The sequence below is a fragment of the Scomber scombrus genome, chromosome 21 (assembly GCF_963691925.1).
Source record: "Scomber scombrus chromosome 21, fScoSco1.1, whole genome shotgun sequence".
Classification (NCBI taxonomy): Eukaryota; Metazoa; Chordata; class Actinopteri; order Scombriformes; family Scombridae; genus Scomber; species Scomber scombrus.
In genome coordinates this window covers 2,146,059-2,159,766 of record NC_084990.1, presented here as the reverse complement: position 1 = coordinate 2,159,766, position 13,708 = coordinate 2,146,059, and the positions used below count along the sequence as shown (strand labels likewise).

General features: G+C 37.9%; 1 protein-coding gene across 1 annotated transcript in view; it reads right to left on the bottom strand.

Annotated features, from left to right (window-relative positions):
• ryr2a (ryanodine receptor 2a (cardiac)) overlaps nucleotides 1–13,708 on the bottom strand; it is a 114,377-nt gene that overhangs the window by 36,533 nt on the left and 64,136 nt on the right. The window contains exons 64-81 of the mRNA XM_062443053.1: nucleotides 12,762–12,889; nucleotides 11,698–11,890; nucleotides 11,156–11,238; nucleotides 10,449–10,606; nucleotides 10,255–10,342; nucleotides 9,418–9,510; nucleotides 8,897–9,067; nucleotides 8,549–8,608; nucleotides 8,191–8,325; nucleotides 7,785–7,897; nucleotides 7,567–7,663; nucleotides 7,281–7,387; nucleotides 6,909–6,960; nucleotides 6,712–6,762; nucleotides 6,396–6,495; nucleotides 5,035–5,114; nucleotides 4,608–4,684; nucleotides 4,022–4,095 (exon numbers count right to left, since the gene is read on the bottom strand). Of these exons, the coding sequence (XP_062299037.1) occupies nucleotides 4,022–4,095; nucleotides 4,608–4,684; nucleotides 5,035–5,114; nucleotides 6,396–6,495; nucleotides 6,712–6,762; nucleotides 6,909–6,960; nucleotides 7,281–7,387; nucleotides 7,567–7,663; nucleotides 7,785–7,897; nucleotides 8,191–8,325; nucleotides 8,549–8,608; nucleotides 8,897–9,067; nucleotides 9,418–9,510; nucleotides 10,255–10,342; nucleotides 10,449–10,606; nucleotides 11,156–11,238; nucleotides 11,698–11,890; nucleotides 12,762–12,889 (1,860 nt within the window). The remainder of the gene's footprint in view (nucleotides 1–4,021; nucleotides 4,096–4,607; nucleotides 4,685–5,034; nucleotides 5,115–6,395; nucleotides 6,496–6,711; nucleotides 6,763–6,908; nucleotides 6,961–7,280; nucleotides 7,388–7,566; nucleotides 7,664–7,784; nucleotides 7,898–8,190; nucleotides 8,326–8,548; nucleotides 8,609–8,896; nucleotides 9,068–9,417; nucleotides 9,511–10,254; nucleotides 10,343–10,448; nucleotides 10,607–11,155; nucleotides 11,239–11,697; nucleotides 11,891–12,761; nucleotides 12,890–13,708) is intronic.

The window sequence follows — 13,708 nt, the reverse complement described above, 5'->3', positions numbered from 1 at the left end:
TTATATTCCAAAAAAACAAGTTATCAGAAATATCATCAGTTTGTTATTGTGCAAGAGAATCACATGACGCATTTTCCATGAAAAATTCAAAAGTGGACGTTAAAAGAGACCAGCTACAAAACCAAGCACAGTGAGTTATAACTGGCCTACCAAAAAGAGATTAGAATGGTGAGGGGAAGGCAGAGAAGTAGCTACAAGCACAGAGCAGGTTAAGGACGGGGGGGTTTGAAGGTCTACACTCAGGACCTGGACAGAACTGACACAACAACTAACCGACTGTAGTGAAAGAGAGAGAGAGAGCGAGAGAGAAAAAGATAGAGAGAGACCCACCAACACACAAGAAAATGGCAGAAGGCATAATTACCACGCTCATGAGTGATGACTGAGGAAGGGAAGAAAGTGCAGTAAAACCAAAATGAGGAAAGGAAAGGAAAAACGGGGGGAGAAAGAAAGAGAGAAAGAAAGTAAGAAACAAAGAAAGAAACAAAGAAAAAAAGATTACATATAGGGAAAAGAGTTGCAAAATTCTGAATTTTGATGTTTGAACAACGTGAAAAAAAAGTGTTGACAGAAAACCTGCAGAGCTGAGTAAAGCCCAGTAAGAATCTGACAGCATGTTTGTATTGGTTAAACCCTTTGAGAAGAAAATACAAAAACACACAAGACCGTATGCTTATTTTGAATGACTGTGGACATGAATCCACAGTCAACCTGTTTGTTAAAAAGCTGGTTAGAAAAAATGCTTTGTATTTACAAGATAATAATGAGGTAATTATGGTAGAAAAATCATTCATTATTATCACCTGTGTTAGTACCATGACTAAGTGTCAGAACAGGTGCAGTAATGTGTATTGTAAGTGTAATGTGTATGTGTGATTTACTAAAATGGGATATAATGCAATTCAGCACAACACATTCCAAACATGTTCAATTGACTTAAGTCATTTCTAAGTTATTATTTTGAATAAAGAGCAAAGGATGAATTTTAAAAATCTACAAATTGAATTTCAGCTCAATTTGTGAGATCATGTTTTAATTCACAGAGGTGCATAGGCTGGTTATGATCTAGTTTATGGAATATGAAAGTGCATGTGAACACCATATCCCAGTTTTTAGAATCCTTGATATGCTATGGAGTACTACCATAGAAACCAGGATTTCTGATCATTCTCTGCAATGCTCATAGATGACAGCCAGTTAGTAAGTTATGTTACTAAGTAGTTGGTCAGTAAAACACAATGATGTAATGATGATTAACACGTGGAAATGAAAGGAAAGACTGACTTAATTAATGCAAATCATAAAATTGCATTTTCACTCTCATTTTCTATAAGTGATGATCAGATGGAGATATATCCAGCAGTGGTGAGGGCAGAAGAGTTCAGACAGCCACAAATCAAACTGCACTGCAACAGTTGATGTATAGAATTATGTGGCTGAGATGTTGAGCAGATGATCTTGTATCATGTATACAAAGATATGAATAACCTGGTTTCTAATGATTCAAAATGAGATTCAAAAGCAGGATACAGTAGTAATATGCATGTCAAAGTAGTCAGTGTGACTCAGAATGACACGTGCACTTCTGACTTCTTTGAGTTATTTACTGAGATTATAATGCATATCTCTAATTATACAATAGTTACTAGTTTAGGAAGTGAAAAATATTGTATAATGACTCTGGACCCAGTTAAAGGTGCAGTGCGTAGAATTTAGGGGCATCTAGAGGACTATATTAGGCAGAAATGGAATATAATATTCATAGTATGTTTTAATTAGTTTATAATCACCTGAAAATAAAATTTGTTGTGTTTTCATTAGTTTAGAATGAGCCTTTATTTTTTACATAGAGCAGCTCCTCTTCCACTGACCCCCGCCACGATGCACTGCCATGAAAGTTACACCACCACCATAAGCTTCTCCTATATGCTAGACAGGCTGATGGTGATGGGGATGTTTCAACATTTGATTGAAATCCGCAACCTTACCGCTAGATACCACTAAATCTTACGGACTGGTCCTTTAAGATTAAAAAAGTGGAGTTTGAAAGATGTCAGACTCCCAGGCAGGGAGAAGCTCATGAAAACAAGATCCAAAATAAGGTGTCAGTGTCTTTCAAAATGATACACATGACTCAGTACATGCAAATATACATTTAGGTACCACGTCTGTTTGTGAATCCTGGAAATAAAGAATTAAAGTACAACCATTATGTGAGGTGAAACACGAGTATAAAACGAAGTCAGGACTGTTATATAACTATTATATATAGTTGGTAAATTCAAAGTTATTACTACACCTATTATGACATGATAACACATACACATATTTACCCATATGTACAATAATTACCTCAAAATTACCTGATAAATTCGATGTTATCAGAACTACATAAAATGAGTTTTAAAACACATGATATTTACTTAGATTGTTAAACGTTTGTCTACATAAAGGTTACTGATGTGGATTTGTAAGAATATAAGGAAGGATGAAAAACTATAATATGCAACAGAAAAAATGATAAGCACAGACACTTGTACATAATGAAATCAAACATGATAATGCATGTGAATGACAAGTTATTCTACATGACTACTTGACTCAATTCTCAACCAAAGTATTGGCAGGATAAATGAGACAAAGCAAAAATAAAGGAATGATGATTGACAAGGATAAAAATAACCTCAATGTATAAAGAATAACACGATTTACACGTGACACTAAAGTGTATATCGTTACTGACAGACATACTTTAATTATCACTTTCTACAAGGTTTTTCCCTTCAGCTGTTTTAGTATCGACATTTTAACATGCAACTGAATCCTTTGGTTTTTCATGAGGAGATGTAAAGACAGTGAAATGAAAATTTTAAAAAATCTAATCCTGTGTCTCAGTGTTAATTATTAATTTATTTCTTGATACATGCTCCGATAAAATCTCATCAAAATGTGATAACTATTATATAAAACCACATTTAAAAGGTAGAGTCAGTGATTCTGGAGAGAGACTTCAATGCACCTTTTTGTCAAATTCAGTGAATATCCACTAGCTGTTTATACTGTGTGTGCTAAAAAAAAAGAAATCTGGCTCTGTAAATTGGGAACTAAACACAGTGGCTCAGAGCAAGCTCCACAACATTACTCCAGCCAAACAGCAACGGGGGCATTCTTTCTCGTGCACAGAACAGGAAGAAGTCATCACAGCAGCTGCAATGGCGGGAGAGGGCTGATGAAGAGCCTCTGAGAGAGCATGAAGGGAAGGGTGTATTTGTTCAAATATCAAAAATCTTTCTCAGAATGACTGACTCTATCTTTAACCGTTAGTTGGTGGGTAGCTAGCAGAGTAATATCTTAGTAGGAGGTTTGTGTTTGGTTTTCAGCTAGTAAAACAGTCTTCTACAGCTCTGTACTGTGCTGAGCCATCAGACTGTACAACAGCACAGCTCCCAGTACCTCCCACTGTCCTTACTGGTTAATACCAGGAACATTGCACACTTGTGTATAGTATCAGGAATTTATATTGTAGATTTATATAATTACAGATTATTTTAGAGATTGTGTATTGTGTATAGTATTTTATTTTGTATCACTTCACTATTACAAGGCTACTGTTTGTCAATTTTGAATGTCCCCTAAGAGGATAAATTAGGTTTAGCCTTACCTTAACTTCCTTTTAGTGATCCAATCACATCTGCCAGATTTCATTTTAAGCCCTTTCATGTAGATTGACTGGGAAATAAGCCCCATGGCTAAATATAAAGATGCTCTTTTATTTCTGTTTCACTTTAATTCACTTAGGAGTTACAGTAAGTGTGACATGTAAGAATTTCATCTGCAGCTGATGAAGAAAAGGTTTTCATCTGTATACTATAAGCATTGAGTCTTTTTAGTTAAGGGTTGAGAGCAACTACACCAAAAGACATGTTCAGTAAACTCTCCTTTCTACTGCTATTACTACTACTGCCATTCATTCTAAATAAGTCAATAATATTGTTTAAAGGTTAAACATAGTGAAGCTTACCTGATCCCTCCTCTGTCACCATCCCCAGTCCTTCTGCTTTGTTCTGCCTCTCAAATGCATTTAGATCCAGAACACTGAAACAAAGTATTTAGGTCAAATTACATTTTTGTGTTCTTTTTATTTTTTTTAATGAAGAAATAAACACTTGCTCTGATTGGTCTTGGAGTGAGACTCTCAGAAAGCACCCACCCTCACAACCCATAAACCAACCCAGCTGTAGGTTTAAAGGGACATACATAAAGGTCAGTTTACTCTGATGATGTCATGAGGCTTATCTCAGCTTGGACAATAATCAGAAAGCCTGTTTTTCAAAGACGGGGCATGTTTGAGTTTTTTAAGACGTAAACATCAACCTGGAAGTGAGAGACAAACAAAATAAATCTAAATGTTGCCTTATGGGAAATGTAGTCTCCAGTGTTGGTGGAACCTCTCCTATAAAAATGAAAATACCACTGTCCCTGTTGCTTCAGCTTCAACCAATCATTTTGAATCTGTCTCTTGTGAGTCCTCAGATATTATTAAAGTACTAGAACACTTCTTTAATACTTCACATTTGCTTCAGTTCTGAGATAAAGAGCATTCATACCTGCATGACTGCATCAGGCCAGCCAGACTCTGAAAGAAGCCCACATCCTTCTTGTCTTTTAGATAATCCAGCATTTTCTATCAAAGACACAGAGAAAGGCCAAAGTAGGTGGTTATATATTGACTCAGTTCAGCATGAACAGCTGCAAACACTACACACCTCAAAGGAACAGTGGATTTGGATCATTGCAATATGTACAGGTACGGGTGTTCATGTTATTGTGTCTAATGTAACTTATCAGAGTGTATGAATGTAACCTGGTACAACAAACCAATCATTGTCAAATTGATGTGTATAATGTGATATATAGCCTAGCCAATACAAAAACAAACAGTAACAATAATAAAATAACACAACTGAACATATAGATTAGACAGAGGTGTGTTAGTAAAACTGTATTTTCAGGAGTAAGTGCAGGCAGTGATACCTGCTGTACAGTAGAGTTTCCTCCATTGAGAATAGCAATGCCCAGCTTCAGAGTACAGGCCACCATGGGACCCATCTCACCTGGTAAAAACAAACCATATTGGACATTTATATATTGCAGAATTATTTACACTATATTTAGTATCTTATTTTATTTTATTTTACCACTTTCACCCTTATGCTGCTACTTTTCCCCCCCACTGTACTGCTGTGTCAATTTGAATTTCTTCCAAGGAGGATCAATAAAGATACATTATATCTTATCTAAATTCTGCTTTCTCCCACCCTCACTCCTCTGACCTTTAACCTGGAAACTTATCACGCTTCCAATCCCTTAAATACGCCTCAGAGGAGATGAGGGACAAGGAGACAGGAACCACAGGTGTGTGATGAAGTTTTCTACCAGACAGCAAACCCTTTCAGTCTGAGTATTTATTGATTGGTCAGCTGATTTGACAAGACAGTAAAAGCAGAGTCCAGCTTTACTGCAATATGATTACTATTGTATGATTCAAATACTGTAGATTAGATTAAGGAAACTACCTGAGGGAAGAGAAATGACAGCACCAACAGTGGCCCTGAATAGATTTATATTACATATGTAGAATCTAAATCATAAATGAATTGGGCTACATGACTCCTGTAACTTTGCTCATTTTTTCTTCACAAGCCAAAAGTGTTTTTTTATCTTCTTTTCTTCTTTTCCATTCAAAGTGATTCCTGGTTCATGTGAGGGGAAAAATACAGCCATACAGTCACAGTTAATATTATTATTTTTAGACCTATAATGTCATCCTGAGCATAAAAAGCACGTCAGACTGACTCTGCCTGTGCTCTTCCACACACTACTTAGGCTACACTTATTATTTAGAATATTTATGGCTGTTTTTATTGCTTCCCTACATCCCCTCTATTTTCTTTCAGTAATAAACTGATTTTAATTGTCTAATTTGTTTCTATCAGCCACATACTGTGACGCCCTGATGTCACAATACATTTATAATTAGTATTGGATCAGCAGTAATCAGACGACAGGTGTTTTTCTTTCAAGCTTTGACTGCTGCCTAATTATTTCTCCACGTTTGGCAGCTGAGATGCTGTGGGTGTAATTGCTGTCTCTATAAAATGACACAGTGAGGCAGGAAGTCTCATTTAGTGAATCAAATTCCTCCATCCTCACATCTCTTTGTCTGGCATCATCACTGGGGGAAGCTAAGATGTGAGAGACCATGTTACTCAAAGATGGGAAGCACCTAAAATCAACATTCTACACAGCTTTAAGCTACTTGGATTTTATTATATAAAATCTGTCATCACAAGGCTTAAAATATCCAAGAGAAATGACTGAGGACTTGAACCTACCTTTGCTAGCACTGATGGTTTGAAGCACCATCTCAGCAGCTCCACGATCATGCAGTCGAGCCTGCTGATACAACAGCTTCTGCTTCTCCATCTCCTTCTCCTGTTTGTTTACACAGAGGCAGCAGCATGTAAGTCTATAGTTAAGATATATAGCTAAGATGAACCATGAAGAACGACACACACACACACAGACACACAGACACACAGACACACAGACACACAGACACACACACACACACACACACACACACACACACACACACACACACACACACACACACACACACACACACACACACACTGACTGATCACCTACTTCAAAACTCTTCACTTCCTCTCCATCTTCATCCTCTTCATCGTGGCAACTCTGAGGAAAGGAGGAGTGATTTATTTTTAAAAAGAAAGAAAGCGACAAATGGAGAGCAAAGGATAAACACATTTCAAAAGGCATAAGTTATTATTAATATCATCATTCCTATATGATAAAAAGGTTTTTAGTCTTGGTGCAGTTACCTTAGCCATGATGCCAGCATAGGCCATGTAGAGATTATCTTCATCCAGTTTACTGCAACAGAAAATGTACACTATTAAAAATGATCAGAATGTGATTATTTAAAGCTGCATTACGTGTTATTGTTTTTACATTTTTATATTAGGATTGACTCACTTTCATGAGAAAAAAAATCCTCCTTTGGTTTTCAGTGTTGCTTATTTGCACCTCATTTTACTTTATACTGTAATATATTGGTAGGATAGTACCCTTTGACATCCAGATTTAATACTACCTTACTTTGAAGTAATATATACTATCAACTAATATCATTGAAACTTGTGGCAGAAGTTTGCATTTCTTATCTAGTGTGATTGTATATAAGTAGAACCCACCACTTCTCTGTGAGGGCTGTTCTACTGAACAGCTGAATGAGCTGATGCAGTGGATCGATGTGTTTCACCCCCTCCTCTTCCTCAGATGGCTCCTGTTCACCTGGTTTCTGAAAGGAGCACACATTCACTATTTGATAAGACTCTGAGCTGCACTGAAAAGTATTTTTAATAGAAATGTACTCTCATTTTCAGCCTTAGAACCTATTTTTTCTTTAAAGTGGCAGAAATTCTTCCATTGGATCACAGTAATTCCACATATTTTGCACTTATGTTTGAATGAACTTACAGCCAGATCTTCTATGAGTTTATCTTCAAAGTAGTGTTCCTCTGCTTCAATCCAAGACTTCTCATAGCCCTGCAGGAACAAGTTGACAGCCCGGTGCCTAGTTTGGGGAAGATAAATTATTGACTTAATAATAATATTTCATTAGATCTACAGTACATATACATATACTGTACCTGTGCATTAGTGTGTGTGTGTGTGTGTGTGTGTACAGAACTTACCTAGGTAAGTTGTAGAGTGGGGCCATCCTGAAACAAGCCACCACTGCTCTCTTCCTCTGCTTGGACAGCAGTTTGTGCCACACAGCCTTCTTACTGCGCTGAGGATGTTCAACCTGAAGACACAAACTAAACTCAGCACAGAAGCCTTTCACAGCTGATTAATCTTATTCTCTGGAGGCCAAAACGCTTACTCTTCTAGGATTACTAGATACAGAAGTGCATATGTAACACAGACATGGTTAGTGTCTGTATTGTTGGATAAGAGGCAACTTCAATGATGGTCAATCCCATCAGCTCTTTAAGAGGAAAGTGCAGGACAAAACTATATAGAACATCAGTCTAAATATGAATATACAAGACAAGAAAATGTCTGTGATCATCCCACAAACAACACACACACACACACCTGATCTAGATGGAAGAGGACATGAGCGATGTCCAGGACTCTCTCTACAGTCTTCTCTGGGTCAGAGGTGTCCTCACAGTGATTAGGAAGGTCTCTGTACAGAGCCATCTGCCACCGAATAGCTGGGTCCTCTAGCTGTAGAAGAAACACAATTTAACAATTTAACTCTCTGAGCATACAGGTCAAATATTTGTCAAGGGGTTCTTATTTTTTTAATATTGTCAAAAATGATGCTGCTGTTTGTTTGTTTGTAGCAGGAGTGACCTTTTCAATAACAACACAATCCTACTGAAAGGTAACCCTAAACACGTTTCTGACTTACAGTACCTGGTTCATCACCACTCACAGGTATTCTTACCTTCCCCTGTAAGTGCAGATTGTTCCTGATGACTTCTCGAACTTCATCCTCTGTATCTTTCTGTTGATAAAGTAAATGCACTGTCCATTAAGACAACAGAGTAACCCTTCAGACTGCAGGATCTACATGATGTCAAATACCAGTAATTACACAGTAAAAACAAATCCCCCATTTCTTGTGTTTGCACATGATGATGCAACTTAACTGGTCTTCTTCACAAATAATTATGTAGACCTGTAAAGTGTGAGCATGTTTTATAAAGTGATCAAGTACATAATGTCTCACACCATGAGAAAAGAGGACAGCCTTTTCTATAATACACTACATGATGAGTATTGCTCTTCCTACCTGGTTGAAGCGGTTCTTGGCCAGTGCAATGAGCTCTTGTTCTCCAGGAGCACACATGTTGAGTCCCACGGGCAGCAGGCGCTTCAGAGTGGCAACAATCAGACTCGTCTGCATGGTGTATCGATCTCCCTTCCTCTTCATCTTCTTCCTCTCCTGGTCTGAAACTATTCCCTGAAGTGAAGGTCAAACATCAGAAGACAAGAAATGCACACACACACACACACACCTTTTTTTTTTAACAATGCAGTTTTCATTCAAACATTATACAAACACGTTAACCTTGCTGTTGTGAATATTATATACAAATTTGCTCTATTTTTATTGGTTACATGTTTTAGCTGTACTATTTTACTATGTGCTCATATACTGTAATGACTGAATTTCTGCAAAAATGACCAATTAACCATCATGTTATTCTTACTTATGTTTCATTTTGAATTTGCACAAAAAAACATACACACACACACACACACACACACCCCTTAAATTCTTTAACCCCTCTTCTATCCATGTCTCCGTACCTTGGACATCTTACACTTGGTGTCAGTGATGAGGAAAGACATGTTGTTGATTTCATTCTGGACCACAAAGTTCTGTTCTTCTCTCTTGAAGTTCTGCAGAAAGAGTACGATATGACATCATCAGTCTCATACTGTCTGATGATCTACGTGTTTCAGACTGTTTATTTGATAAAGGTCATATTATAAAAACATATTTGGTTGAAACCACGTAATGTACATTTTAAAGATTATAGCACCCCTTATATCATTTGCATTTATCTCATTGGGGTGACATTTCATTCTGATAGGTAGCTTAGCTGATTCATTCCACCTTACGGAAATAAAATCCTCTCCAGGTAAATATTACCACTGTAGTACAGCACGCATGGTATCAGTAGAGATCATGAGTCCATTCACTGGAAGGAGGACTCAACTATATGAACCAGGAAACCAACACAGTGATGCTGAAAGCTTCACGGAGCTGTTGGATCTCAGTGGGAACAGCACTACTAGCTGTTCAGTCACAGGTATTCATCTTGTTATACTGGTTGTAATTCTATTCTGATAAATTACAGCCTGTGTGAAAGTATTCATGTTATCATGTATTATGGAGAAGTGGAAAATACTTTTATTGTGAAGGTCCTAAAAGAGATGTATGATATCAGGCTGTACAGTGTTGTTATTGTAGTTGAACATTACGGTCTATAGATGTTGGCGAATTACAAAAAAGTTGTCTTCCTTTCATGTAAGCAGCCTTTTACAGAGAGGGATGGGATGAAGTATCATATGCAGAAATATGCTCCCATGTCTTCCTCTTACTGTGACCTTTTTTAATAAGCAGCAACTTTCTTGTCTTACATGAGATTTGGCCCAGAAGATGAAAACTTCAGCAACCATTCGGAACAGTTCCTCCGCCCCTGGGTTGGACTCTTTCAACCATCTGGCCCTGTTAATACATCACAGTAACATGTATACTATTAAACCTGGTCACACTTAATGAGTATTATGTCATATTTGTTATTTCAGGAAAAAAAAAAAGTAAAGCAGTGTACCTGTTGTAGTCGACGAATCGTATGAGGAGAGGGTAGAAGGCGTACAGGTCTCTGACTAGTATGGTGAACTGGTCCATGATGAGAAGCTCTGTCTCTGACATCTCACCCCTCCCCTCCGCCTTGCTGTGTTCCTCATCCATCAAAACAACAGCTGCTTTCTATCAAAGCATTAAATCAAGTATGGTAAGGAAATGATCAGTATTATATAATATGTAAAAGCTGCTATTTGATTTAAGGGGACAAATAATTTTACCAATGTAGAGTGACTTAAATCCAAAAAATGTAAAAAAAAATGAAAATGAGTTTAAACTATTGATTTCTTATACTGCTGTGATAAAAATTAGTGTTTTTTTTTTATAGCAGGTCTAATGTTACAACTACATGATGTCATGAGTTTGTGGAGGTTGAGAGGGAAACTGGGGGTGTGTGGGTGTGTTTGTGTTTGTGTGTGTGTGTGTGTGGGGGGGGGGGGGGGTATAGGAGCCTACTGGTGACTACCACAGCTATGATGACAAATTGGCAGTTTATTAAAAGACAGCAAGTCATGCTCCATTTAGCCTGAGGCTGTGGGAACATGACTGAAATATTTGGAGTTTATACAAAAAATATTGCACTAATCTTACATGTATACTTCATGGCTTACACCACTAAGAGAGCAGGCACACACTATTTTACTCTCATGTAAATATCTGAAACAAATGACTCACTTTTTTGAGTTTCTCCATCAGAGGCAGGAAATGGGTCTTGAGCAGCTGGGCCTTTGCCTTGCTGATGATTGGCTGGGAGAAGACTTTGGAGGAGGGACAGAGATGGTGACTGACAGGAAATCATTGACCAGTGAAGTATCATTTAGCTTCATGCAGTGGTTACTTTGATGTAGTGATAAAGTGTGTGTGCGCGTGTGTAACATGGAGTCTGGAGTCGTGTTGCATATCATCTCATTAACCCAAACAAGCATATTTATATTATATACATATCTACCATGCAATCACCCATAGAAGTCCTGCTATTAATGCTGTCCATTCAAATATGTGTGCGTCTGTCTTTAAAAACATTTGTCTTGCAATTCAACCTAAATATGAAAGGTCAGGCCCTACTTTTAATATAAAGTTTGTAAGTCTACTCAAACTCTAGCACATGTCACACAAGTTAGTTTAGTGCACTTAAAATTAGGAAAGACCTGAAAAAGAGGCAAAAATGAAACGACATAGGACATAAATACATACATGCAGTTTGGTGTCTTATTTACCAGCCAGTCTTTTCATCCAGGCCCCCTCATCTATACCCAGGTTGTTGTAAATGATCTTCAGGATGTTTCCCAGCAGAGTGTTCATATGTTCAGAGGTCACAGATGTGCAGCAGCTGTCAGCTCTCTCTAGGTTGCTCTCTGGTCCATGTTCCCACCAGTGAGACATGTAGCTGCACAACATGGGCAACACCACCTGCAGGAGAAGCAATAATACATACTGAAGGCTGTCCTGATACAAAGCATTCTACAGCTTCTCATTAACAGTTTGGCAGTGAGCCCAAACATACAAATATTAGATAGTCTCTGTTTGGGTTGAATCAACAGAGGCATGGACACTCCATGACTCCATGACACTATAAAAGTGTAGTGAGTAAAACTAAATTGTCCTATAAAGTAGATTTTGGTTGAGCTTCATTAATTCCAAAGAGGAAATTAATCCTGCATTTAACTCCTTCATATTGAGTAGCAGTAGGCAGCCAACAGACCACCCCCACCTCTCAAGCTTTGGTTAATTCTAATATTAATATAACAGAAACAAGGTCCAAGTCGTTGTTATTTGAAAAAGAGGAAAGTAAGTACAGTAAGTAAGTCGAAAGGAAGTCGGAAAAAAGTCGGAAGTAAGGAAGTCGGAAGGAAGTCGGAAAAAAGTCGGAAGGAAGGAAGTCGGAAGGAAGTCGGAAGGAAGGAAGTCGGAAGAAAGTCGGAAGGAAGGAAGTCGTAAAACAGTCGGAAGGAAGGAAGTCGGAAAAAAGTCAGAAGGAAGGAAGTCGGAAGAAAGTCGGAAGGAAGGAAGTCGGAAAACAGTCGGAAGGAAGGAAGTCGGAAAAAAGTCGGAAGGAAGGAAGTCGGAAGAAAGTCGGAAGGAAGGAAGTCGGAAGAAAGTCGGAAGGAAGGAAGTCGGAAAACAGTCGGAAGGAAGGAAGTCGGAAGAAAGACGGAAGGAAGTCGGAGGGAAGTCGGAAAGGTAGTCAGAAAGAAAGAAAGAAAGAAAGAAAGAAAGAAAGAAAGAAAGAAAGAAAGAAAGAAAGAAAGAAAGAAAGAAAGAAAGAAAGAAAGCATCCTACCTCCATCACATGAGGCATCTGAGTGTATCTCATGCCAGACTCTGCCAGCTCCATGATCTCCTCCAGAGACTTCTCTAAGTTTGGGATCAGAGAACAAACCTCCCCAACCTGACCTGGAAGCCCTAGAGCTGGAGGACAGACACAGAAATGCACTTTAACACCAAACATTGTGTTAAAGTTAAAAGAGGATAAAACATGAATATAAAGTTTAATGATACATATGTTTTTGGTATTAATGCTACCATGTCTCTGTGGACAACTTTCTGCAAATTAGTTCTGTACAAAAAAAAAACTTTGATATGAGAGAGAGAGACAGAAAGACAGATTAATGAAATCAGAAGAATAACTTGATGACTTCAATTAATTATTTAAAATAATTAAAATGTACCACAACTGACTCACATGGCAGCTGTATGTGGTTCTACATAGAAATCAATGAGTGCAGGACAGGTGTGTGCTGCCCTAAAGATGTCTGACATTAGCAATAATGTGTGGGAAAACACATTATTGTTTACACTGTAGTAATAGTAGTGTGTAGTGCCAGCATGCACTTATGTCTTTCACCACTTGTAGTACCTTTCCTCACATCTCTCCAGCGCCCCCTGGGGACTCATTTGCTTCACTGTTTGAAAACCTCAATAGATCCTTGATTTTAAGATTCTTCTATTTGTTTTTAAAGCTCTGTGCAGACTGGTAGCAGGTCTCCTCAGTCCATACTCTTCATCCATCCTTAGATCATCTGATCAGATACTCCTCACCATTCCATGTCCCCAGTCAAAATCCAGATGTGACTGAATGTTTTCCATTGTTGCTCCCACACTGTGGAACTGTCAAAATCTTCTCCATCTTTCACTATCACTTTTAAATCCTGGATAAAGACCCACTTTTACTGACTTGGTCTAAGTCCTACATGTAGAGAATTCATTAATTTATATCTGTTAACTTAT